Here is a 24190-nt window from a genome sequence, read left to right as displayed (position 1 = left end):
GAGCCTCTGCTTAGTCTTCTTGGTACCAAGATGACCAGCCAAGGGCACCTCATGTGCCAACTGCAGTAGGAAGGGCCTGTAAACCTGGGGTACCACCAACCTCTTGAGGGCACCAGGTTCAGGCTTAGTGGGCTCACTAACAAGGAGCTCACCCTCCCAATAAATCCGGAAAGTCCTAGGCACTTCGCCTTGTGCCTGAGACAGGGCCTGTTTCCTCAGACCCTCGAGAGAGGTACACTCTCTCTGTCCTTTACAGAAGTCTGCCCGGGAGGGTCCCCCTTCAGCTAACAAGCATTGAAGATCGGGATGATCCTCCGGGTTGAGAACCTCTCCCACAGGAGAGTCTTCTGGCTCTTCTCCCACAGGAGTTGAGACGGGGTTTACCACTGGACCCAGCCCGTCCGGAGCATGGATGCCAATGGGTGCTGTAGGAACAGCATGAAGAGAAGGAGCTCCCTCCACAGAGGTGACCTTCTTGCTCTTCCTTCGTCGTGCCTTAGGCCGCGCCTTCGGCTCGGGTACCTGACTCACAGCCAGACCCGGGGTCACCTGTGACCTAGTGACCGCAGCCGCAGTCATGGGAAGACCATCTGCGATCAATCCCAACTCGACTAGATCGTTACCTAACAGAATGTTAGCAGGGACATTGTCCTGAACCAGGACAGGAAGCTTTGCTGTCTTGTCTCCAATTACGAGTGTGACTCGGGCTACAGGCGATAATTTGGGAGGCCCACCAGCTAACCTGGTGGTTCTCAGAGGAGCATCTACATAGTCCTCTGGCTTGAGCAGGGTCCTGTCCACCACTGTCATGCTTGCCCCAGTGTCTCTCAAAGTAGAAGGCTGGCCATTCAGGAGGACACTTCTCAAAAATCTACGGGTGTTCTGCGGGATAGTGGCCAGTATTTCCGTGTACTGGTCCCAGGCCCCAAGGGACACTAAGGAAATCTCTATGGAAGCACCAAAAGTGATTCCGGTAGAGGAGGGGAGGACAGTGGCTTCCACCTCAGACATGGGGTAAGGGTAGGTCAGTCTGACAGCCTGTACTCAGAGTGCCTTACCTTTGCACTTGGAGTCACCCCTTTTGTGACCCAGAGCCCCACAGTCCCAACAAGTGCCGGGAGTGCGGGGTACGGTACTGGAACCACCGGGAGCCTGCTGTCACGTCTTCCGCACAACCAAGTGCACCCCCTACAGGTACACGTCTACACCCGCCTTCAGCCTCCATTCATCCCATCACCCGACACACACACCCAGGCACACGAACATCTTTACGTTCTCTCGCCCCTAGTAGAGTACGTTATGACAGACCTGGCGTGTATCGCCCCTCCCGTCATTGGCAACTAAATTGGAGAATCCTGCTTGGTCACAACACCCGGCACCTTCCATGGAGACCTGCGCGTCACGGATCACTTGACGTTCCATCACGCATCAGCGCTTCCGTGTAACGCATCACATGACTTCTGCTATTGGTTAAATGCATTCGGAAACACGGAAGCGTTGCTTCACAGCTGTTTTCCTCCAGGATTGTGTGACGCTTTGTTTTTCATTGTGAATTTGGATTTCCCTCACGACCACGTTTCGTCTTACGGAGTATCTTTGCCTACGCCCTGAATCTGCTTTGGAACTTTGAACATTTGTTGCCAGACCACGGAATCGTCTCACGGACTGTCTTTGCCTATGCCCCGAATCTGCTTTGGAACCTTGAACATTTGTTGCCAGACCACGGAATTGTCTTTTGGATACTCTACGGATTACATTTTGTTTTGGAACTTTGGCCATCGGCCCTACGCTAGGTGTTTACCTGTCTGTGCCCCTGACATCAAGCTATCCCGCTGGCTCACTTGGGCCAAAACCCCACTAGGAGAAGCTAGCCCGGATCATTGCCCGGGGTCCAGTCTTTCTCCCATCTCTGGGTGACCCTTCAGTGCTCATAGGTAAGCAGTGCTTAGATACCTATTCCTGTATTCTTGTGATATTACATTTCTGCCCTGTACATAAACATTTTTGCTTTACAGCGTTCAAGGGGTTCTTCTGGCTGTTCCCGAATCCAGGCCCGACAGACTACCACACCTGTGGCCTCAAAGATTGCACAGGCAGTGTTTATGGTATTGCCTGTGTGGTACTTGGGGACGGAGGTATTCATACTCTGCACGACCAGCAAGTCCGTAACACCTGCTTTGCAGCAGGTGGACCACTACTCTTATTCCCACCCACAGATGACTTATCCCCACTAGATATTTGGGTCTTAGGAGAGGAGGGTTTAGGTTTATTCAACTGTGACTGCTTTTGGGACTCCTCAGCTTTCTGAGAGGCCCCCTTTTCTTTGTCCTTGTCCTTCCCACTGGAGTCCTTAGGGGACACCCGGTGGGAGACCCACTTGTCAGCCAACCTAGCCAGCTTAAAGGGATCTAAAATGTTCTGGTCAGCAACATACTGATGCAGCTCTGGTGAACAGGCTTCAGAAAAATGCTCAAAAAACAACAGGTGGGACAATTCAACAAAAGTTTTCACTTTGTAACCGTCAATCCACCCCATCATATTCATGTGCCCAGCACTCACCCAGTCGACCCAAGACACATTCTCTCTTTTCTCAAAATCCCTGAACCTTTTAAGATATTGGGTAGGCGTCTTGCCAAACTTGGCAATCAAAGCAGATTTCCTACACTCATACTGACCCCTTTCTTCCACACTCAGCTTCAGAATACAGTCATATCCAGTTTGAGGCACTCTGCTTAGCAAACACTTAGCCCAATCTCTTTTGTCAACATCATGAATCGCACAAGCCATTTCAAACGCTTCAATCCATTGGAGGATATCAGAACCCTCCGAAAACACACCAACCAAATCCTTCATAAATTTAGTGGCTTGGGACCTGACACTCTCACTGGGTTTTGCTGAAGTCTCCACTCGAGCTTTCTCTAGCTGGATTCTCTGACATTCAGTGTCCTTGTCTTTGAGTTCAAGATCCCTATTCTTGAGTTCAACTTGTTGCGCCAGCTCCTCTTTCTTAAGCTCAGCATCTATTTCCAACTTGCGATATTCAAAGGCCAATTTCATCCTTAATAACTCAAGTTCCAAGGAATTGCTGGGGTTCGGAACAGAGGCAGTAGGAATGGCGGCATTCCCAGAAACAGATTCGGTAGAAACCCCAGGGGCAGAGTCCTCATTGGTTGCTTTGCCCCCCTCATCAAGAGCTTCACCATCGTTCTGGTAGTCCACCAGGGCAGCTATCAGTTCAGCCCTAGACTTATCCACAAAGTCTAACTCCCTGGCTTCACAAGCACTCTGGAGAGCCTCTAAGTGTCATGATGCCTACCTCTAAGGAGCCAGGCCGGGCCCAGCAACCCCAGAGGCAGACATCATTTTCCCCAGGGAAGTCTCAGCGGACCCAAGTCGGGGCCCTTTGGACTCAGTCCTGGCGCCTTAGGCGCCAGGCTCATAGCGGACCCCAGTCCTGGCGCCTTAGGTGCCAGGCTCATAGAAGATGATATGTGTTTAAGTGCTTGGGTGCACACTTACCTGATGCAGACCGTGCTGCTTCATCCAGGCCCTCTTGAGGCCTGAATGGGACTACTTAACCTGTAGGACTACTTCACCACCCGGGTGTGGTCGGGGAAGGATACATACCTGATTGGTGGAAGGATACATACCAGGAACTTCTTCCAAGGCTATTTAAACCCCACCCGAACAGCCACACATGCTTTGCGTTGTTCTGCACCTAGCAGCTGGACGCTCACCGTGTCAGCTCCTGCATCCTGACTTCAGCCACGCCTGCCAGCACCCTGGAACACCTGCAAGGGGAGAAAGGAAGAGAATAGGAGAAGAAAAGCCCTTACCTGCTAAATCTGCATCCCGGAGTCATTTCTCCAACGGCCCTGAAAAGGAAGACATCATTTTAAAGGCATTTCGTTTCGATCGCTGCAGCGCTGCATTTTACTCACCTTTGCAAGGCGCTTCCATCTTCAGCAGCGATCTTCCGGATTCAGCTACGCCCCGGCGCCTAGAGGGAAAAAGACAAGAACAAAGGTGAGAGGGAGAAAAGGAATAAGGAAAGCTCAGTTTCCTTTTAAGTCTTACCTGTTGGATTATTCCCACTGCATTTCGGGTCCTGCCGCTTCCTGGCATCTCCAGACCCCGGCCCCTATGGGGAAAAAAGACAAAGACATTGAATGAGCAAATGCAAAGACATTACCTGAGCGCTCATCCAGAACTGTTTCACTTCGGGTCGGCGCCATATCTCCGGCACTCCGAACCCCGGCCCCTAAGGGGAAAAAGACACACGCATTAGCGCTTGCTGCAATTAGACAACGAACATTATTATTAAGCTTGAACTTTTGAACAGAACTTTTACAGCGCCTTACCTGAACAGTCAATCCTCAATCCAGTGAAGTAACTGGGTTTCAACGCGCCCCTGCATCAGAAGCAGGATGGAGAGCTCATCCTTCCAAACCCTAAGGTGAGGCTTCACGGGGAATCGTGGAGGAGGTATCGTGGAGGGTTGGAAGGGAGTGTGAGGCTTGAGCATTGTTCCACAGTTGGTAATACTCCCTTTTCACGTACAGGAGAGTATCCAACGAGCCAGGGAAGCCAGAATAGAGGGGCCCTTCCTGTCCATCTTCAGAGTTCTGCGCCTTCGACACCGCGCCTCCGTGGGAACCAGGTGAGCGTTACACTAAGCTCATCCGAGTCAATTTACCATTTGCAATAGACTCCATTTCTTGTAATGCAGTTATTTTGTACACACCCAAACCTTAATCGAATAAAGTGCAGATATTTTGTAAGTGGCACGGTTATACACTGATTCTTAAAACCATAAGCATCCCACTGCTGCCACCACTGTAAAGACTGGTGGGGGGTGTCTGTACTTCCGCTCTCTATATGGTAGAGGGGAGGCACAGAAGACCCCAGCCAAGATTCTCTATAGGGTAGCAATGGATGAGCAATCGAGGCCTAGCTTCTCAGGAGTTAATGCAGGCTGGTTCTTAAGTACAGTGTAGTCCCCGAACCCCCACAAAGGAATGTCCACACACTGTATTACTGAAAACACAGTCTTTATATAATTAATATTCAAAGTTATGTACACGATCACAATAACGCACTTTGTACTTGGAAGTCAATAATGATAAATATATACACATCTAGAGTGGTACCACTAACGTTATCAAATCTCATTAAAGTGCATCAACTGTACGGTTAAAATGTCACACAGATCAATAACAAGTAAACCAGCAATAGAGATAGGAAGGAACGCAAGATGGTTGAAACAATAGGCAGAATACTGACCCCTACCACCAGGCACAGTTCTGTGTGGAGATCCCCCCACCTGGGCAACCTGTAGATAAAGATATATAGCACAAGCCCAGTCCAAATGTTCAATAGTCTTACTTCTTCCTGTTAAGGTTTTACCCCCCCAATGTATCTGGTGGAGTAGAGTTCTCCGACGATGCGCCGACCGATCCTTCTTGAGTGCCTCCCTTTCAGGCGGGAGCCACGGATCGTCGAGAGGTTTCGGGGAACTTGGCGTTCAGTGTTGGGGAATGGACGGCCCTTCTTGAGTGCCCTCCCTTTAAGGCAGGAATCACGGGTCATCGAACGTCCAACCGTGAACAGGGTAAACTATGGCAGGGAAGTGGCAGCTTCGTTCCTCGCGGTGCTCGTCAACGACAGAGCGTTGCCGTCCTGCGAGGAAGAGGCATGCGGGGTATCTCGGTGACAATAGTTCTGGACCACAAAGAGATGATGAAGAACTGTGGCCCAGCAAGGGCGTTGAGTCGTCAGCGTCTCTGTGGTCTGTAGGTGGCGGGAAACCCACTGGTGGATGCTCCTCTGCGCCTCGACGGTCGGGCCTTCTCCAGCAGGAGACAAGCGGATGACAATGCAGACGAGAGCGTCCGATGATCAATGGAAGTTCTTAGGCAAACGAGAGCACAGCGGCTCCAGTCGGCGACGGCGGTCGTCGACAGTGGCGGACAACAGTCTGAGTGCTTCTCCTTGGAGTTCCGCAGCAGTCCCCGTATCGGGTTGGCAGCCTGTCGAAGGTCTGTCTATCAGGGAGCGTTGGCAAAGATCAGCTGCGCACGATGGTCCCTCGTAGCTCGGGAAGAGGGCGCCTTACCAGGTCCTCTCTGGATCAGTCCTTGGAAACACAGTAGCTTTCAGATTGTGAAGGAGAGCAACAGCAATTCTTCTCGTCCAGCAGGGCTTCAAGGTCAAGCCTCAGTTAATCCAGTTACTCGTCGTAGTGGACTTCAGCTTCTGAACACGATTCCTAGCAGTGAGAGGTCCCCAGATATACTGTTGATCTCCTATTCATTCCACTGGGTCACACTCAAGCATCCAATCACGACTACGGGCATTCATGCAGGCAGGCAGCCAATCAGGCACACAAGGTATTCAGGCCATTCACTTCTCTCCAGACACTCACAACAAGTTATGTGTATTGGGACAAGTACCGAGCCATTCAACACTCCAAGCTGCATTCATACCGGTTTCGGGCAGGGTTGTCTCAGTCATTGTGTCAACCACCAGATACTAGACACCCACAACACAGAATGCATATTCGTCACACATTCTATTCACCCAGGTCCCACCCACAGGAGGTACCCACAACATACATCACCGGGAAGGCTCCAGCTAGTCTGACTGGGCCTTCACAACAACACCATATATGGCACTTCCATCCAACAGCCAGTCAGGGGGAAGGGACAGAGTCAGGGCTTCCCAGGACTTTGGGAAAACAAGGTAATGGGTAATAGAAAGCAAGTGGCCACCGGGGCCATCTTGTTTTCCATCAGGGATCAACTGATCCCAATGGCAGGGCCGGGGTATCCCAAAATGGAGGATACTCTGCGCACCTGTCAAATTAAGCATGGAGCTGCCACCAGCCCATACCCTGCTCTGTGGGCCACCCACAGGTGCCCAAAAACATACACTAGGGGAACAGGGTTGTACCCCCCACCCATGGGGGCCATAAGGGTATCCCACGGGTCCATTCTCCAAACCAAAAGAAAGAGAGCTGCACCGCCAGGAGTCCCACATGAACTCCTGCGCGGAAAACACGACAGAACCCACGATAAAAAGCAGTAAAGGACAAGGATATGGATGCCCTGTCCCTCCGATGCATTTCCAGCATCACAGAGGAGGCAGAACGTTGAAGGCCTCTGAGGTAGGCCGCAGTGGCGCAGCTCCGGCCGGAGCGAAATGAAACACGCCACACGCTGTTAGAGTCTGGGCCCAGAACTGCCGCCCTTGCGCGGGGGCGGGGATTTTATTCAGACACCCTGCGTCATCGCGTTGCAGGGCGCAGGGCGCATTTAACAGATGCCATCGCCAGGATCAGATTGTGGGTGGCTACAATTTACCTCCTTTCTTCATTAAACGCAACTTTCAACACCTACAAACTCTTCTATGCAGCTCTTATTTTTGTCATTTCCGGTGGCCATCCCAAACATTTTTCAGACCACAGAGTGATTTCCTAAGGCAACCATAGATCAAAATCATCATCAGCAGTTCTACTTTATTTCAGAGCGTTTCCTTAAAAGTTGTGATCACTCCTGCTTCTCTCACTTCTGAATTCGCCCTCTAATTACACTGGCCACTGAGGCTCCAACAGAACAGGCTATGATGACTCCCGCTTCTCTCACTCTGACTCCGCCCTCTGATTACACTGGCCACTGAGGCTCCAGCAGAACAGGCTATGATGACTCCCGCTCCTCTCACGTCTGACTCCGCCCTCTGCTTACACTGGCCACTGAGGCTCCAGCAGAACAGGCTATGATGACTCCCGCTTCTCTCACTTCTGACTGCGCCCTCTGATTACACTGGCCACTGAGGCTTCAGCAGAACAGGCTATGATGACTCCCGCTTCTCTCACTTCTGACTCTGCCCTCTGATTACACTGGCCACTGAGGCTCCAACAGAACAGGCTATGGTTACTCCCGCTTCTCTCACTTCTGACTTCGCCCTCTGATTACACTGGCCACTGAGGCTCCAGCAGAACAGGCTATGATGACTCCTGCTTCTCTCACTTCTGACTCCGCCCTCTGATTACACTGGCCACTGAGGCTCCAGCAGAACAGGCTATGATGACTCCCGCTTCTCTCATTTCTGACTGCGCCCTCTGATTACACTGGCCACTGAGGCTTCAGCAGAACAGGCTATGATGACTCCTGCTTCTCTCACTGCTGACTCCGCCCTCTGATTACACTGCCCACTGAGAATCCAGCAGAACAGGCTATGATGTCTCCTGCTTCTCTCACTTCTGACTCCGCCCTCTGATTACACTGGCCACTGAGGCTCCTGCAGAACAGGCTATGATGACACCCGCTTCTCTCACTTCTGACGCCGCCCTCTGATCACTCTGGCCACTGAGGCTCCAGCAGAACAGGCTATGGTGACTCCCGCTTCTCTCACTTCTAACTCCGCCCTCTGATCACTCTGGCCACTGAAGCTCCAGCAGAACAGGCTATGCTGACTCCTGCTTCTCTCACTTCTGACTCCGCCCTCTGATTACACTGCCCACTGAGAATCCAGCAGAACAGGCTATGATGACTCCCGCTTCTCTCACTTCTGACTCCGCCCTCTGATTACACTGGCCACTGAGGCTCCAGCAGAACAGGCTATGATGACTCCCGCTTCTCTCACTTCTGACTACGCCCTCTGATTACACTGGCCACTGAGGGTCCAGCAGAACAGGCTATGATGACTCCCGCTTCTCTCACTTCTGACTCTGCCCTCTGATCACTATGGCTACTGAGGCTCCAGCAGAACAGGCTATTTTTTTTTTTTTAAGTATTTTATTGGCATTTATATAAATACAACACAACCATCAAACGGTAACACAACAAACAAACTAAAAGAAATTAACTAACTAACTACCACAGTCTTCATAGGTGAATATATTGTTCGTAATTGTGGCGGCGGGCGAGGGGCTGGTGTGCGGCACACCCAAGTTCACGGGGGCTTGATTATCAGGTTGACCATTCTTGGGGTAAGTCACAAGCAAATCTCTAGTGAGGGTGAAAGCTCAGGGGGGTTTGTGGTCGGAGGCAAATTGGATGTCACGCACCAGGGCCTTCCATGAGTCTAGGGTGTCGTTGGAGTCATCATCGTTTGTGCGGGTTCCATCCTGCCAGGCCCTAGTTTCTGCCTCCGTCCACTTTTCCAGGTCCATAAGCCAATGTCCGTGCCTTGGGCCCCTTGGGGATTTCCATGCCATTGCAATGGAACGTTTTGCAAGGATGCAGGCTAGGTCCATCAGTTTGACCAGTTGTTTGTATTTGCTAGGCCTGGGATGAGCTCCCAATAGGCATTCCTTTGGGTTCCACTCATATCTCGTGAGTCCCGCTGCGGTGCAGGTACGTTCCACCATGGACCAGAAATTTGCTGTTTTGGTGCAAGTCCAAAACATATGGACCATGTCCGCTTTGTCATTTCCGCACCAGGGGCAGGTCGGCGGTGCATGTTTGTTGAAAGTAGCAACCCTTAGTGGGGTCATGACTCCCACTTCTATCACTTCTGACTCTGCCCTCTGATCACACTGGCCACTGAGGCTCCAGCAGAACAGGCTATGATGACTCCCGCTTCTCTCACTTCTGACTCCGCCCTCTGATCACACTGGCCACTGAGGCTCCAGCAGAACAGGTTATGATGACTCCCGCTTCTCTCACTTCTGACTCCGCCCTCTCATTACACTAGCCACTGAGGCTCTAGCAGAACAGGCTATGGTGACTCCCGCTTCTCTCACTTCTGACTCCGTCCTCTGATTACACTGGCCACTGAGGCTCGAGCAGAACAGGCTATGGTGACTCCCGCTTCTCTCACTTCTGACTCCGCCCTCTGATTACACTGGCCACTGAGGCTCCAGCAGAACAGGCTATGATGACTCCCGCTTCTCTCACTTCTGACTCCGCCCTTTGATTACACTGCCCACTGAGGCTCCAGCAGAACAGGCTATGATGACTCCCGCTTCTCTCACTTCTGACTCCGCCCTCTGATTACACTGGCCACTGAGGCTCCAGCAGAACAGACTATTATGACTCCCGCTTCTCTCACTTCTGACTCCGCCCTCTGATTACACTGCCCACTGAGAATCCAGCAGAACAGGCTATGATGTCTCCTGCTTCTCTCACTTCTGACTCCGCCCTCTGATTACACTGGCCACTGAGGCTCCTGCAGAACAGGCTATGATGACACCCGCTTCTCTCACTTCTGACGCCGCCCTCTGATCACTCTGGCCACTGAGGCTCCAGCAGAACAGGCTATGGTGACTCCCGCTTCTCTCACTTCTGACTCCGCTCTCTGATCACTCTGGCCACTGAAGCTCCAGCAGAACCGGCTATGCTGACTCCTGCTTCTCTCACTTCTGACTCCGCCCTCTGATTACACTGCCCACTGAGAATCCAGCAGAACAGGCTATGATGACTCCCGCTTCTCTCACTTCTGACTACGCCCTCTGATTACACTGGCCACTGAGGGTCCAGCAGAACAGGCTATGATGACTCCCACTTCTATCACTTCTGACTCTGCCCTCTGATCACACTGGCCACTGAGGCTCCAGCAGAACAGGCTATGATGACTCCCGCTTCTCTCACTTCTGACTCCGCCCTCTGATCACACTGGCCACTGAGGCTCCAGCAGAACAGGTTATGATGACTCCCGCTTCTCTCACTTCTGACTCCGCCCTCTCATTACACTAGCCACTGAGGCTCTAGCAGAACAGGCTATGGTGACTCCCGCTTCTCTCACTTCTGACTCCGTCCTCTGATTACACTGGCCACTGAGGCTCGAGCAGAACAGGCTATGGTGACTCCCGCTTCTCTCACTTCTGACTCCGCCCTCTGATTACACTGGCCACTGAGGCTCCAGCAGAACAGGCTATGATGACTCCCGCTTCTCTCACTTCTGACTCCGCCCTTTGATTACACTGCCCACTGAGGCTCCAGCAGAACAGGCTATGATGACTCCCGCTTCTCTCACTTCTGACTCCGCCCTCTGATTACACTGGCCACTGAGGCTCCAGCAGAACAGACTATTATGACTCCCGCTTCTCTCACTTCTGACTCCGCCCTCTGATTACACTGCCCACTGAGAATCCAGCAGAACAGGCTATGATGTCTCCTGCTTCTCTCACTTCTGACTCCGCCCTCTGATTACACTGGCCACTGAGGCTCCTGCAGAACAGGCTATGATGACACCCGCTTCTCTCACTTCTGACGCCGCCCTCTGATCACTCTGGCCACTGAGGCTCCAGCAGAACAGGCTATGGTGACTCCCGCTTCTCTCACTTCTGACTCCGCTCTCTGATCACTCTGGCCACTGAAGCTCCAGCAGAACCGGCTATGCTGACTCCTGCTTCTCTCACTTCTGACTCCGCCCTCTGATTACACTGCCCACTGAGAATCCAGCAGAACAGGCTATGATGACTCCCGCTTCTCTCACTTCTGACTACGCCCTCTGATTACACTGGCCACTGAGGGTCCAGCAGAACAGGCTATGATGACTCCCGCTTCTCTCACTTCTGACTCTGCCCTCTGATCACTATGGCTACTGAGGCTCCAGCAGAACAGGCTATGATGACTCCCGCTTCTCTCACTTCTGACTCTGCCCTCTGATCACACTGGCCACTGAGGCTCCAGCAGAACAGGCTATGATGACTCCCGCTTCTCTCACTTCTGACTCCGCCCTCTGATCACACTGGCCACTGAGGCTCCAGCAGAACAGGCTATGTTGACTCCCGCTTCTCTCACTTCTGACTCCGCCCTCTGATTACAGTGGCCACTGAGGCTCCTGCAGAACAGGCTAAAATTACTCCCGCTTCTCTCACTTCTGATGCCGCCCTCTGATCCCTCTGGCCACTGAAGATCCAACAGAACAGGCTATGGTGACTCCCGCTTCTCTCACTTCTGACTCTGCCCTCTGATCACTCTGGCTACTGAGGCTCCAGCAGAACAGGCTATGATGACTCCTGCTTCTCTCACTTCTGACTCTGCCCTCTGATTACACTGGCCACTGAGGCTCCAGCAGAACATGCTATGATGACTCCCGCTTCTCTCACTTCTGACTCCACCCTCTGATCACTATGGCCACTGAGGCTCCAGCAGAACAGGCTATGATGACTCCCGCTTCTCTCACTTCTGACTCCACCCTCTGATTACACTGGCCACTGAGGCTCCAGCAGAACAGGCTATGATGACTCCCGCTTCTCTCACTTCTGACTCCACCCTCTGATTACATTGGCCACTGAGGCTCCAGCAGAAGAGGCTATGATCACTCCCGCTTCTCTTGTGAACAGTAAAGGAATTAATTTAACTCCCTGATTTCTGATTTACAAGGACGTTGAGCTAAAACATATCTTATGTCCCCTGCTACATGTCATCACTGAAGGTGCATCTGGTTTGACCCGGCCATGACATGCATGAAATCCCAACCTGACAAATAACTCTGACGTTAGGACAGAGCAGTTATATATTGCATTTTAGGGGGCGGGGGAACTAATTCAGTGCTTCCCGCACCCAGTATTTTCTTCTTCCATAAAATCAGCAATCCCAACCCAATGTTCATATTACAATAACAGCCAGCTGTTGGCCTTGCTCAAACTCTATAAAACATCAAGACACTGGGACTCATCATAACTCTGGCAGTAGCCTTGCCGGTAACAACGGCAGGCTGCCGCTGGAGTTATGCATTTTGATCTGCACCTGGCAGTGGGGACTCACTGGGGCATTACAATGGGAATGGGGAGGACGGATGAACCGGCACCATACATAACGTTGGCAGTGCATCCGTCAAAGTCTGTGGGCGAGTGCCGTTCTGCCCGCCAGGTCAGGCCTCGCAGGCGGGAGGTCCCCCCGCCAGCAAACTTGTGCTCTGCCAGTCCGGTAAGCCTACCGGCACCGTTGTTACCGCACCGGCAGAGTTATAACAAGCCCCACTGTGTAATTGTCTGCAAGACAAAACTTCATCTGCCAAAGGTCCAAACACCAACTCCTTATCACACGAAGGTGCGCACATGTATTTTGGGATGAAAGTCAGCACACCCTACACATTTAAATGAAAGCATTCATCATTTTATTTTTTGAAGAGCATGTTACAAAAACATGTTGGCCATTCTCCACATTACAATTTAATTGTTAAATTACATTTGTTCATAAACGTAAGTGAATTACGTATATTCTAAGTATGACAGAACTGCTGACATATGTTTCATGTTCTTCATTTCTTTCAACAATTCATAAGGACACCAGCTTGTTGGTGAAGAAAATGGCATTTCAGCATTTACATATCTGTAGCAAGGCAAGGCAAAATGAATGGATTGATGGTACATTGATGTAGCAACCACTGTAAACGGTCCAAACTGTTGGCCATTATATAGCCCATCTCAAGGGTCCAATTCCCTACCATACTTAGACCTGCTCTTATCTGACGGACTCTGGTTTGGGAATTTTTATGTGTGTGATGACTCTTTGACAATCTGTCGCAAATATGTTGCAATTTCTCTACAAAATTGTAATTTTTGATTTTGAAGCCACCCTGGTTGGCCTATGAGGTCAGTAACACTTTTGTAGCCATTCTGCAAGTCGCGTGTGCTGGGGATGATTTTCAGCCGGGGCCTTTTGTGGCATTAATCATTCCAGTGTCCCAACTGTTTACAATAATTGCATGACAACTGATCAGTGTACAGTCCCTGCTGTCCTTGTTGAACTTGATTTGAGGCCACTCAGCCTCTGCCCCCCAAACCTCCCCGAAACCTCCTATTCCTGGGGGGCAATTATATCTGCCCTTGTAAGTTCTGCAACTGGAAGTCCATTTACTTGTTCCCAGCCATTCAAAGCCCTCGCAGGACAAGGCCGCAGTGTTGTGCGACACAGGTGCGCAGTAGATGCTGCCTGAAAACGCATAGCATGCAACACAACTTCCATGCTCCCCAGCCTTTAAGAACCACGGATCAGACCCTCTATGGCAAAGCCTTCGCAGGGCAAGGCATCAGTGTTGTGAGACGCTGGTGCGCAGGAGACACTGCCCAATGACACCTAGCACGCAATGCAACTTCCACGCTCCCGAGCCTTTAAGAACCGAGGATCGAACCCTCTTCGGTAAAGCCCTCATAGGACAAGACCCCAGTGTTATGCGGATCGAACCTGTGGTGCTCCGTGTTGTCTTGCTTTCAAGGCGAGCATGTTGCCCGTGAGCTATCCTCCCGAGACTGTAGGCCTCCAGCAGCTTGGCTAATGGAGCAAGGTGGGCGACTCGTGCACTGCCAGATGTGTGCACGTAGAACAGCTCTCAGAATGTGTGTATTACAATGGAAACAAAGCACTTTGTAAATATCCTGTTTGTTCATTTTTATCTTTTAAGGGTCTGTTAACTTCTCCATGCGTTGTGCAGCCACATGTGTGCCAAGCTCGAGTGATGGTCTGTTTGTCGTGTGCTGCCAAACCGACCTTTGCAATATTTCCTGGCCTCCAGAAGTCCATGCCTACTTGGCTGCTGAAATGGTGAGCAGGAGCGTGTTATGGGTGCGGGTCGGGGAGGGGGGGGCTGATTCTCTTGTGCACAGATGTGGTGGGCACAGGTTAATGTGAATGCAATTGGGGGCAGAAGTGCCAGGAGCTTCATTAAGGGATGCGCCCTTTGCATCACAGGACAGGCAGTGGCCTCTCCTGTTATGCCCAAGCCTAACCTGGCGGTGGCATGTCTAAATGATTTCTATTACGAAATCCTGCTGGGGTGCGTGCCCTCCATGTGCTCCCGCCTGCGGCCGTACACATGTGGCAGTCTCTCCAGTTGTGCCAGTTAGCAGGGGCTCCTGACCACCAAGGACAGAAACAATACTATGGTTAACACAGGGTTAAAAGGGAGCCTGCCAACATGAACTAAACGATAGCTGGTGGGATTCTTATATTCCAATCCCCGAAGCGGGTATGGCTGAAGAAAATTCCACCCGAGGGTGCAAATAATGACCCTTCTCCCAGGTCTCTCTGAGAATGGGCAGGGTCTTTTCTGAGAGAGTAGCACTCACACCAGGAAGGTGTAAACTTCACGGAGGTCCCACGCCCATTTTCTCTCTGCCTCTCAGGGGTCTCCATGTGTGCTCTCAATCCTGTCTTGAAAAGGTTCCTAACCTTTCTCCTCTCTTCCATTTAGGGTCTCCCATGGATTCTTAATCTGGGGTGCAATGCTTCCTGCACCCCTCTTCTCTCTTCCATTCAGGGCCTTCCATGTATTCTTAATCTGGGGTGCAATGCTTCCTGCACCCCTCTTCTCACATCCATTTAGAGTCTCCCATGTATTCTTAATCTGGGGTGCAATGCTTCCTGCCCCCTTCTCCCTTCCATTTAGGGTCTCCCATGTATTCTTAATCTGGGGTGTTATGCCTTCTGCCTCCTTCTCTCTTCCATTTAGGGTCTCCCATGTATTCTTAATCTGGGGTTAATGCTTCCTGCTCCTTCTCCCTTCCATTTAGGGTCTCCCATGTTTCTTAATCTGGGGTGTAATGCCTCCTGCACCCCTCTTCTCTCTTCCATTTAGGGTCTTCCATGTATTCTTAATCTGGGGTGTAATGCCTCCTGCACCCCTCTTCTCTCTTCCATTTAGGGTCTCCCATGTATTCTTAATCTGGGGTGCAATGTTTCCTGCACACTTGTCTCTTCCATTTAGGGTCTCCCATGTATTTTTAATCTGGGGGGCAATGCTTCCTGCACCCTTCTCTCTTCCATTTAGGGTCTCCCATGTATTCTTAATCTGGGGGGCAATGCTTCCTGCACCCTTCTCTCTACCATTTAGGGTCTCCCATGTATTCTTAATCTGGGGGGCAATGCTTCCTGCACCCTTCTCTCTACCATTTAGGGTCTCCCATGTATTCTTAATCTGGGGTGTTATGCCTTCTGTGCCCCTCTTCTCTCTTCCATTTAGGGTCTCCCCATGCATTCTTAATCTAGGGTGCAATGCTTCCTGCACCCTTCTCTCTACCATTTAGGTTCTCCCATGTACTTTTAATCTGGGGGGCAATGCTTCCTGCACCCTTCTCTCTTCCATGTAGGGTCTCCCATGTATTCTTAATCTGGGGGGGCAATGCTTCCTGCACCCTTCTCTCCTCCATTTAGGGTCTCCCATGTATTCTTAATCTGGGGGGCAATGCTTCCTGCACCCTTCTCTCTACCATTTAGGGTCTCCCATGTATTCTTAATCTGGGGTGTTATGCCTTCTGTGCCCCTCTTCTCTCTTCCATTTAGGGTCTCCCCATGTATTCTTAATCTAGGGTGCAATGCTTCCTGCACCCTTCTCTCTACCATTTAGGGTCTCCCATGTATTCTTAATCTAGGGTGTTATGCCTTCTGCACCCCTCTTATCTCTTCCATTTATGGTCTCCCCATGTATTCTTAATCTAGGGTGAAATGCTTCCTTAACCCTTCTCTCTTCATTTAGGGTCTCCCCATGTATTCTTAATCTAGGGTGTAATGCCTGCTGCACCCCTCTTCTCTCTTCATTTAGGGTCTCCCATGTATTCTTAATCTGGGGGGCAATGCTTCCTGCACCCTTCTCTCTACCATTTAGGGTCTCCCATGTATTCTTAATCTGGGGGGCAATGCTTCCTGCACCCTTCTCTCTACCATTTAGGGTCTCCCATGTATTATTAATCTGGGGTGTTATGCCTTCTGTGCCCCTCTTCTCTCTTCCATTTAGGGTCTCCCCATGTATTCTTAATCTAGGGTGCAATGCTTCCTGCACCCTTCTTTCTACCATTTAGGGTCTCCCATGTACTTTTAATCTGGGGGGCAATGCTTCCTGCACCCTTCTCTCTTCCATGTAGGGTCTCCCATGTATTCTTAATCTGGGGGGCAATGCTTCCTGCACCCTTCTCTCTACCATTTAGGGTCTCACATGTATTCTTAATCTGGGGGGCAATGCTTCCTGCACCCTTCTCTCTACCATTTAGGGTCTCCCATGTATTCTTAATCTGGGGTGTTATGCCTTCTGTGCCCCTCTTCTCTCTTCCATTTAGGGTCTCCCCATGTATTCTTAATCTAGGGTGCAATGCTTCCTGCACCCTTCTCTCTACCATTTAGGGTCTCCCATGTATTCTTAATCTAGGGTGTTATGCCTTCTGCACCCCTCTTATCTCTTCCATTTATGGTCTCCCCATGTATTCTTAATCTAGGGTGTAATGCTTCCTTAACCCTTCTCTCTTCATTTAGGGTCTCCCCATGTATTCTTAATCTAGGGTGTAATGCCTGCTGCACCCCTCTTCTCTCTTCATTTAGGGTCTCCCATGTATTCTTAATCTGGTAACAGAATCTTAACAGGCAATGAAACCATATCTCCCAATGACAATCTCATCCCAATGCAAAAAATACCCAAAATAATTTTACAAACATGGGTCAGTTGTAAATTCCTCAGCAGATAATCTGGCAAGTCATGTGTCAATCATCAGAGAAAAGTGCTATTAGTAGCATTCATTTACACACATTCAAACTCAAAGGAAAACTCTTTACGCTAGTTATAAACAGCATTAAAACATTGAAAATAAAAATAAAATCTACTTACAATGTGAGATGTCAATGTAGGTAATTTCTGCATGTCTTAAGCGGGCCAGTTGTAGGGCACTACAAGCACAAGTCCAGCTGCAATAGATGCTGCAATAGATATATAAGTGGAGCTTATGAGGCAGCAAAGGAAGGTATTATGAAAAAAGAAGCTTTCATCCAAAATCCTTCCCAAGCAAATATTGAACCAAATCCTCCTCATGTCCCGACCCTACATCTAGTCTGAAAATGATTCTGCAGCTCAATTTTCAATGTGCGCCAACAGTCATTCAATTGTTTACAGACATTTAAAAACAATCCCTAAAGGAAAAGGCAAAATGAAAACTCTTAAGAACATGCACTCTTGTCCGGTGTGCATCCACGCCAAGATATGTGGACATTGTTTGGGCTGCATTTCACAAGCATTATTCAAAAGCATCTTTCATCAGATACCCATATTAGCAACCCATTATACCACAATGCGTACTCTCATCTATAAATGCTACAAGCCCAGCTCTAGACATACACAAATTAAATGAAACTCTAATAAACAGCACAGCACAACAATTCCTTCACCAAATTAATAACATACCAAAGAAACATTTTAGGAGGGGAGTAGAACAAGAAAACATGACTAACTCGCAAATTAGCAGCCAACAGTTTCTGTGCAGTAACTTTCTTCCCAACACATATAAGAAAGAAATAGCAAGGTTTCAGACATCCCAAAGAAAGTAAGAGTCTGTTGCTGTAGAATGTTTTACAAGCAAAAAGTACAAAAACAGTTCACGTAAGCCACAAAAGTGAAGACAATGAACAATCAGAGTTGTTTCACTTGGTTTTGTACCTAACAGCATAAAATAAATATGATACAACATATCCTTTAATATTATGCTCCGATTCCGATATGAAGCTCACGACAAACAAATTCTATCTTGCACTATGAAAAATTACATTAAAAAATTAACACTTTCAAAAACTCTCCAGCATAGTTTACAAAATGGTACAATTCAATCCCATCACAAATCAGTGGATTCAAGGCAAAGTTCGTCCTATCCACCAATTTCACCCACGGAGCAACATTGGCAGTTACTGGCCCCTTCCAACCAAAGATTCTGTTTTCAAAATGTTGTTTCTTGAAAAATGTAATTTCAGGTGGTTTGCTCCCTTGGCTCCTGTTTTTCCTTGAGATGTAGATTACACCACCAAAGGATGCAGTGGATAAGGCAGATATGTGTCCTACCACTGTAACAGAATTGTTGCCAAATGTTGCCATTTCTGTTTTGCTGGTGCTAATTTAATCTAACCTTACTCTCCAACAACTGAACCTATATGAGAGTATTATAATTACAACTCTACACCAATTCCAAGTTTTAATATCACTACAGCCCAAGTTTGCCAAATTGCGCCCCTAAGAATAATTTGAAAACATTCCAGCCAAGGGAGTATATTTACCATCAGACCGCAAAGAAAATTTTGAAAACTCTAGGAGTAACTCGATCTTTCTTTCTACTGGGGAATGGTGTACCAACAGAAGACAGAAACATTTGGAAGATGTCACCTGGCTTAAATAAAGTAAAAGAAGTAATAGTGTATCTAAAATAGCACAATTAATGCTACAAAGACTTAAACATGGTCAACAGTATAAAAGAAACAACCAAAGTATAATAAAACACACTCCAAACTAGTCAGTTTAAAGATGTTGATTCTAACACTATGCAAAGAAAGCTTGACTACTACATAATCCACCTACTACATTCAAGAGACACCCTTACCCTTACACTGGCCACCAGCTGGCCGCACTTCTATTTATTGTCTTTATTTATTTATCTACTTACAGTTATCCTATTTACTGCACTGCCCCCTCTCAATTCCCCCTGCACTTTTCCCCCTCCGCCCACCCCTGTACTTGCGCAATCTCAATGTCACCTGGCCTAGTAGGATCATTGTCTCGGTCTTCCCTCTGTTTATCCCCCCCTTGCCTCGTCGCACATTGAAACACTTGTGTACAGGCGTGTTATAAATGCCATATCATATCATATCATGAAAGATGATTTAGAAGCATACCAAATACATCAAGCGAAAGGGTCTCCAATGGGTGTATGGGAAAGTAGTTTACAAGCACACTCGTCCACCTCTCTTCCCTTCAGCAAGAGCAGTAAAACATTATAACAGAACTTTGAAAATCAACACATATCTCAGAATGTATTCTGAAGATCCGAAAAAACTATCAAAACATTGACTCTGTTTCTCATTTTCTGTTTGAAAGTGAACTAGCACCTCAATGCTATGGAGCTGATCATGCACAGAAACAGGAAGCCACTTTATCAATATATCAGCTAGTGAACTAGTTCAAAAGATAAAGATGAAATATTGGAACCAAGTATTACAAATATCTTGGCAAATATGCATGAGACAAAAGAATATTGGTTTCAACACCATGCTGACATTCGCTGCTTGATGAGGCACCGAGGTACCCCTACATGGTTCGTTACACTCAGTTGTGCATTATATGCATGGGATGATGTACATGACTTCCTGCACACTGGAAATCAAACTAAAGAAGGAATAGACTTTAAAGGAATGGGAGACGTGTTTCACGTGACCACCACCACTTTACTACCATGTTACATTTCATTTGCAACAAAAATTGTCCTCCATGCTACTTTTGGAGAAAGGAATGCCAGTTTAGAGGAGCACCACATATTCACATGCTTTTGTCGATTACAAATTCTCAGAACCTTGGCCATAACAATAGATTACCACTAATATCCATAAAGTAGAAATAAATAATTACATACAAACTCAAATCTTGCTGTGCTTCTAATGACAGACGTTTGGCAAATATTGCCAGCATCAATATATAAACAAAGGAAAAAACTATGCTATACTAAATGTTGTTTTAGTTTCACTAGACCTGTTTGTGCCAAGGGTCAGGTACATAGTGCTATTAGCCACAGCATCAAAGGCAAGTCTCCTAGAAAATATGCATACTATTAAAAGAGATGAGGTTCCCAAGTACATACACAATTACAATTCCATCATTGCACCCAGGTGTAATGTGGAATTCTAATATAGACGTTCAATACATTGCAGACAATTCAACTGCATTTGCAAGATATGTCACAGCCTAGCCATCAAAGAGTACTGAGCCAAAAGTTCTCTGGGATGACATTTCATCTGAAAAAAACCTTCTAAAGAACTGTACAGCTTCGGTATCAACATGCTCTCACATTAAGAATGTGGATTGTAAGAAGCTTCAGACTGTTTAAAAGGCACGACCTTGTATGGGAATTTTTTTTTATTTTTTTTAATTTTTTTTTTTATTTGTAACATCTAGTTTTTACAAACTTTTATTACAACTCATTTTCCGGTCATTGGTGACATTTTTCCTTGTCGATTTGCACTTGTGCTTTTTAATTGAGTACTATGTCCAAAAAATTTATCACTGAGCAGGTTAGGAGTATTGAACTTCCGCTCAGTATCCGAAGCCACAGATCTTCCATCTCATCGTTTGCGGGTTTAAATTTGTTCAGATGGATAGATCTCAACTCTTTTATTGCCACACATTCAGTTGTTAGATGTTTTAATGACTCCGCATGCAATTTACAGTGCCGACAAGCTTCTTCGGTAACAGGCTTCATTTTTCTTAACACCAACATTTGGTTAGTTTTCAGAAGGTTCAATCTGAATCTAAGGAATTTATCTCTGTGATACCTCGACGGAAATTTGCACAGATAATTTGGTGTTTTGTCTACTTTATTCTTTGTTGGCCCAAGATCTAATGCTGTCGGCAATGTTGCAAGTTTGTCCACGTTGTCGATCCAAAGCCATTCTTTCAGTTTTATTCTGGCGATCTGAGGCCGATTAATCAATGTTTCCATTGAAATATTTGCGCTGTACATGATGGCTTTCACTTTCTCTGACCATCTTAAGAGCAGGCCATTATGAAGATGATTTTCTCCTGATTTTAGTATTTGATAGGCCGGTTCAGGATTCGGTGTTTCCATCTTTCGTAGTAATGACAAAGATTTCCATAGAACTGATCCGTATAGGCTTTCAAGTGCCAATTCATGACGTATTATGGTCATTGATAGATATTTTGGTAATCTCAGGACTTGGCGCCAGAATAAGCCTTCTAACTTAGACCAGATCTTTAGGTCAATGTTCCATCCTGCTTCTGCCCCAAATGTTAGTGTAGGGACGACTTTTTGGATATAAAACGTACGTAATGGCAGTACAGAAAATTTTCCATATAAGGTATGCAAACGTGCTCCTTGTAGGGCAAGGATTCGGGTCCGCTGGAATAGATCTTGAGTCCAGCGCCATTCACGAATTGAGGTGTTCATCAGGATTCCTAAATAGCGAATTTCCGTGACTTCTTCAAGAAAATTGTTGTCGATTCGCCATTTAAAGGACTTTTTTTTTGCAACCCGGTCACTGCCAAATCTCATGATTTTTGTTTTATTCACATTGATTGATAAGTCGTTATCAATCATGTAGGTTTCGAGCTTTGACAGAAGGCGCTGCAGCCCTATCTGTGTCCTGTCAAACAGTACCACGTCATCTGCGTATATCACATAGCTTATAGGCTGTCCATTGATTTTTGGGGGGAAGCAGTTAACACTTGCCAATGCTGTAGAGATGTCAACAATGTATAGTTTGAACAAGGTGGCAGCGAGTGGGCATCCCTGTTTCACCCCTCTGGTGGTAATAATGGGTTTAGACAGGTCTCCATTTGCATTTAATCTTACTCTAATTGATGTGTTAGAATGTAGCGCTTTTATTGGTTGTAGCAAGGCGTTTGGGCAGTTTTGATTTTCCAACTTTTCCCATAATTTCTTTCGATTAATTGAATCGAACGCTTGCTGTAAATCGATAAATGCCATGAATAGTTGATCTTTCTTGTTTAGAGCGTCGAGTTTTAACAGATTTACCAGGGCAAGGTTGTTCTCTACTCCCACGCCCTTTGTAAATCCAGTTTGTCTGACATCAAATTGGTTGACTTCTTTTGCCCATACCGATAACTTTTTTTGTAGGAATGTCGCCAGCACTTTACCAATAGTATCCAGTAAGGCAATCGGTCGATAGTTTGCGGGATCGTCTCGGTTGCCCTTCTTATATATTGGTACTATTATTGCCCTGGTCCATGAACTCGGTACCTGTTTTCTTTCCGCTATCGCCGCAAAAAGTTTAGCAATGAATAGGGACCATGCGTGGCTGTGCTCTTTTAGCAGTATGTTGCTGATGCCATCGGGCCCAGCAGCTCTCGAGGCTTTTAATTTAGATATGGCCAGAAGAATGTCTTCGCTGGACTCAGTTATATTCCAAGCTGTAGTAATGTTTCGGCTGTCTACATTGTCTGGTATTTCCTTTCCTGAAAAAACACTTTGGAAGTGCCTTACCCAGTCACTTTCGGACACTCCATTTGACATTAAGGCGTCCTGGTTAACCGTTCCTTTATTCAAGATTTTCCATATTTCCCTAGAGTTGTTTTTTATGATCAAAGTCAACATTTCTTCGCCACGCTCTTGATCTCTCTGATAGGAGAAGGATTTTAGCCAATTTCGATATTGTTGTTTTCTCTGTTTTAATTCGCTCGGGGCATTTACTCCATGCTGTTTTTTTATTTTTGATAGGTCATTCCTGAGCTGCTTTTTTTGGGTTTTCACCGATCTGCTCCATTTGTGTTTGTGATCCTTGTTATTTTCGCATGTTTTTCCAGAAAAGCCTGTTTTCTGGCTAGGTAGCAGCGGTATGTAATTTAAGGGATCAACGTTGTCGTGGATGGTCTCCTGTATTTTATTGGATAATTTGATGATTTGATAATTATTTATTCTTAATCTGTTTCGCCCATGATTTACTTCTAATGCCTGACTATGAATAGCGCCTTTCTTTTTACACTTTAACGGCCAGGACAATACAAGTGGGTAATGATCACTGTTTGTTGTAGGTATGATTTGCAGATTGTTGATAGTTGCAAACACGTTTCTTGAAGTCCAGAAGTAATCTAGGGTCTTTTTGTGTCCCATGTTCGCCCAAGTGAAGTTTGGTGGTATGTCCCCTCTCACTTGGCCGTTTGCCATCATACAGTCATGGGCTTCTAGTTCTTTACTCCATTGCTTTTGTTTTTTGTTTCCTGAGTAGCTATCTGACGATTTGATTTTGATAGGTTTCATTTGATCGTCAAACCATGAAATGTTCAGGTCTCCACATAAAATTATTGCAAGGGCCGGACAAGTCCGTTGGTGACGATCGATTATTTGCATTACATCAGTTATAAAAACATCAGCCGAGATTTTTAGCGGGTTCCAATACACGTTCAGAATTAGTAGATGTTCATTGTTATTGGGACCGTTCGTTGTTTGAAGTAAAGTTCCTTGAACATAACTATTTGGATTCGTTTTTTCGATTATTTCCCAGTTTGTTCCTGATTTTATCATTGTAATTAAACCAGAAAATGGGCGTCCCTTGATGTTTTTTCCAGCCGGATTTAGCAGTGTTACATAGCCATCTTTTGTCGGTGGCACCCGCAGCCAGGTTTCCTGTAAACAGATGGCAAAGTTATTAGTTAAGTCAACCGGGAAATCATTATATAGATGGTTAAAGCCTCTTGTGTTCCACAATATCACAGTCATATTCACAGCAGTTTCTTCTTTTTTCAGCTAGTG

General features: G+C 47.4%; 1 protein-coding gene across 1 annotated transcript in view; it reads left to right on the top strand.

The window, feature by feature from the left end:
* LOC138522745 (candoxin-like) overlaps positions 1–24190 on the top strand; it is a 141053-nt gene that overhangs the window by 91907 nt on the left and 24956 nt on the right. Inside the window, exon 3 of the mRNA XM_069635402.1 lies at positions 14356–14495. Within this exon, the coding sequence (XP_069491503.1) occupies positions 14356–14495 (140 nt within the window). The remainder of the gene's footprint in view (positions 1–14355; positions 14496–24190) is intronic.

Source organism: Ambystoma mexicanum, chromosome 1q, assembly GCF_040938575.1.
Source record: "Ambystoma mexicanum isolate Mex_15411 chromosome 1q, UKY_AmexF1_1, whole genome shotgun sequence".
NCBI lineage: Eukaryota > Metazoa > Chordata > Amphibia > Caudata > Ambystomatidae > Ambystoma > Ambystoma mexicanum.
The sequence above is the reverse complement of the archived record's forward strand: the minus strand, read 5'-3'. Positions and strand labels throughout refer to the sequence as shown.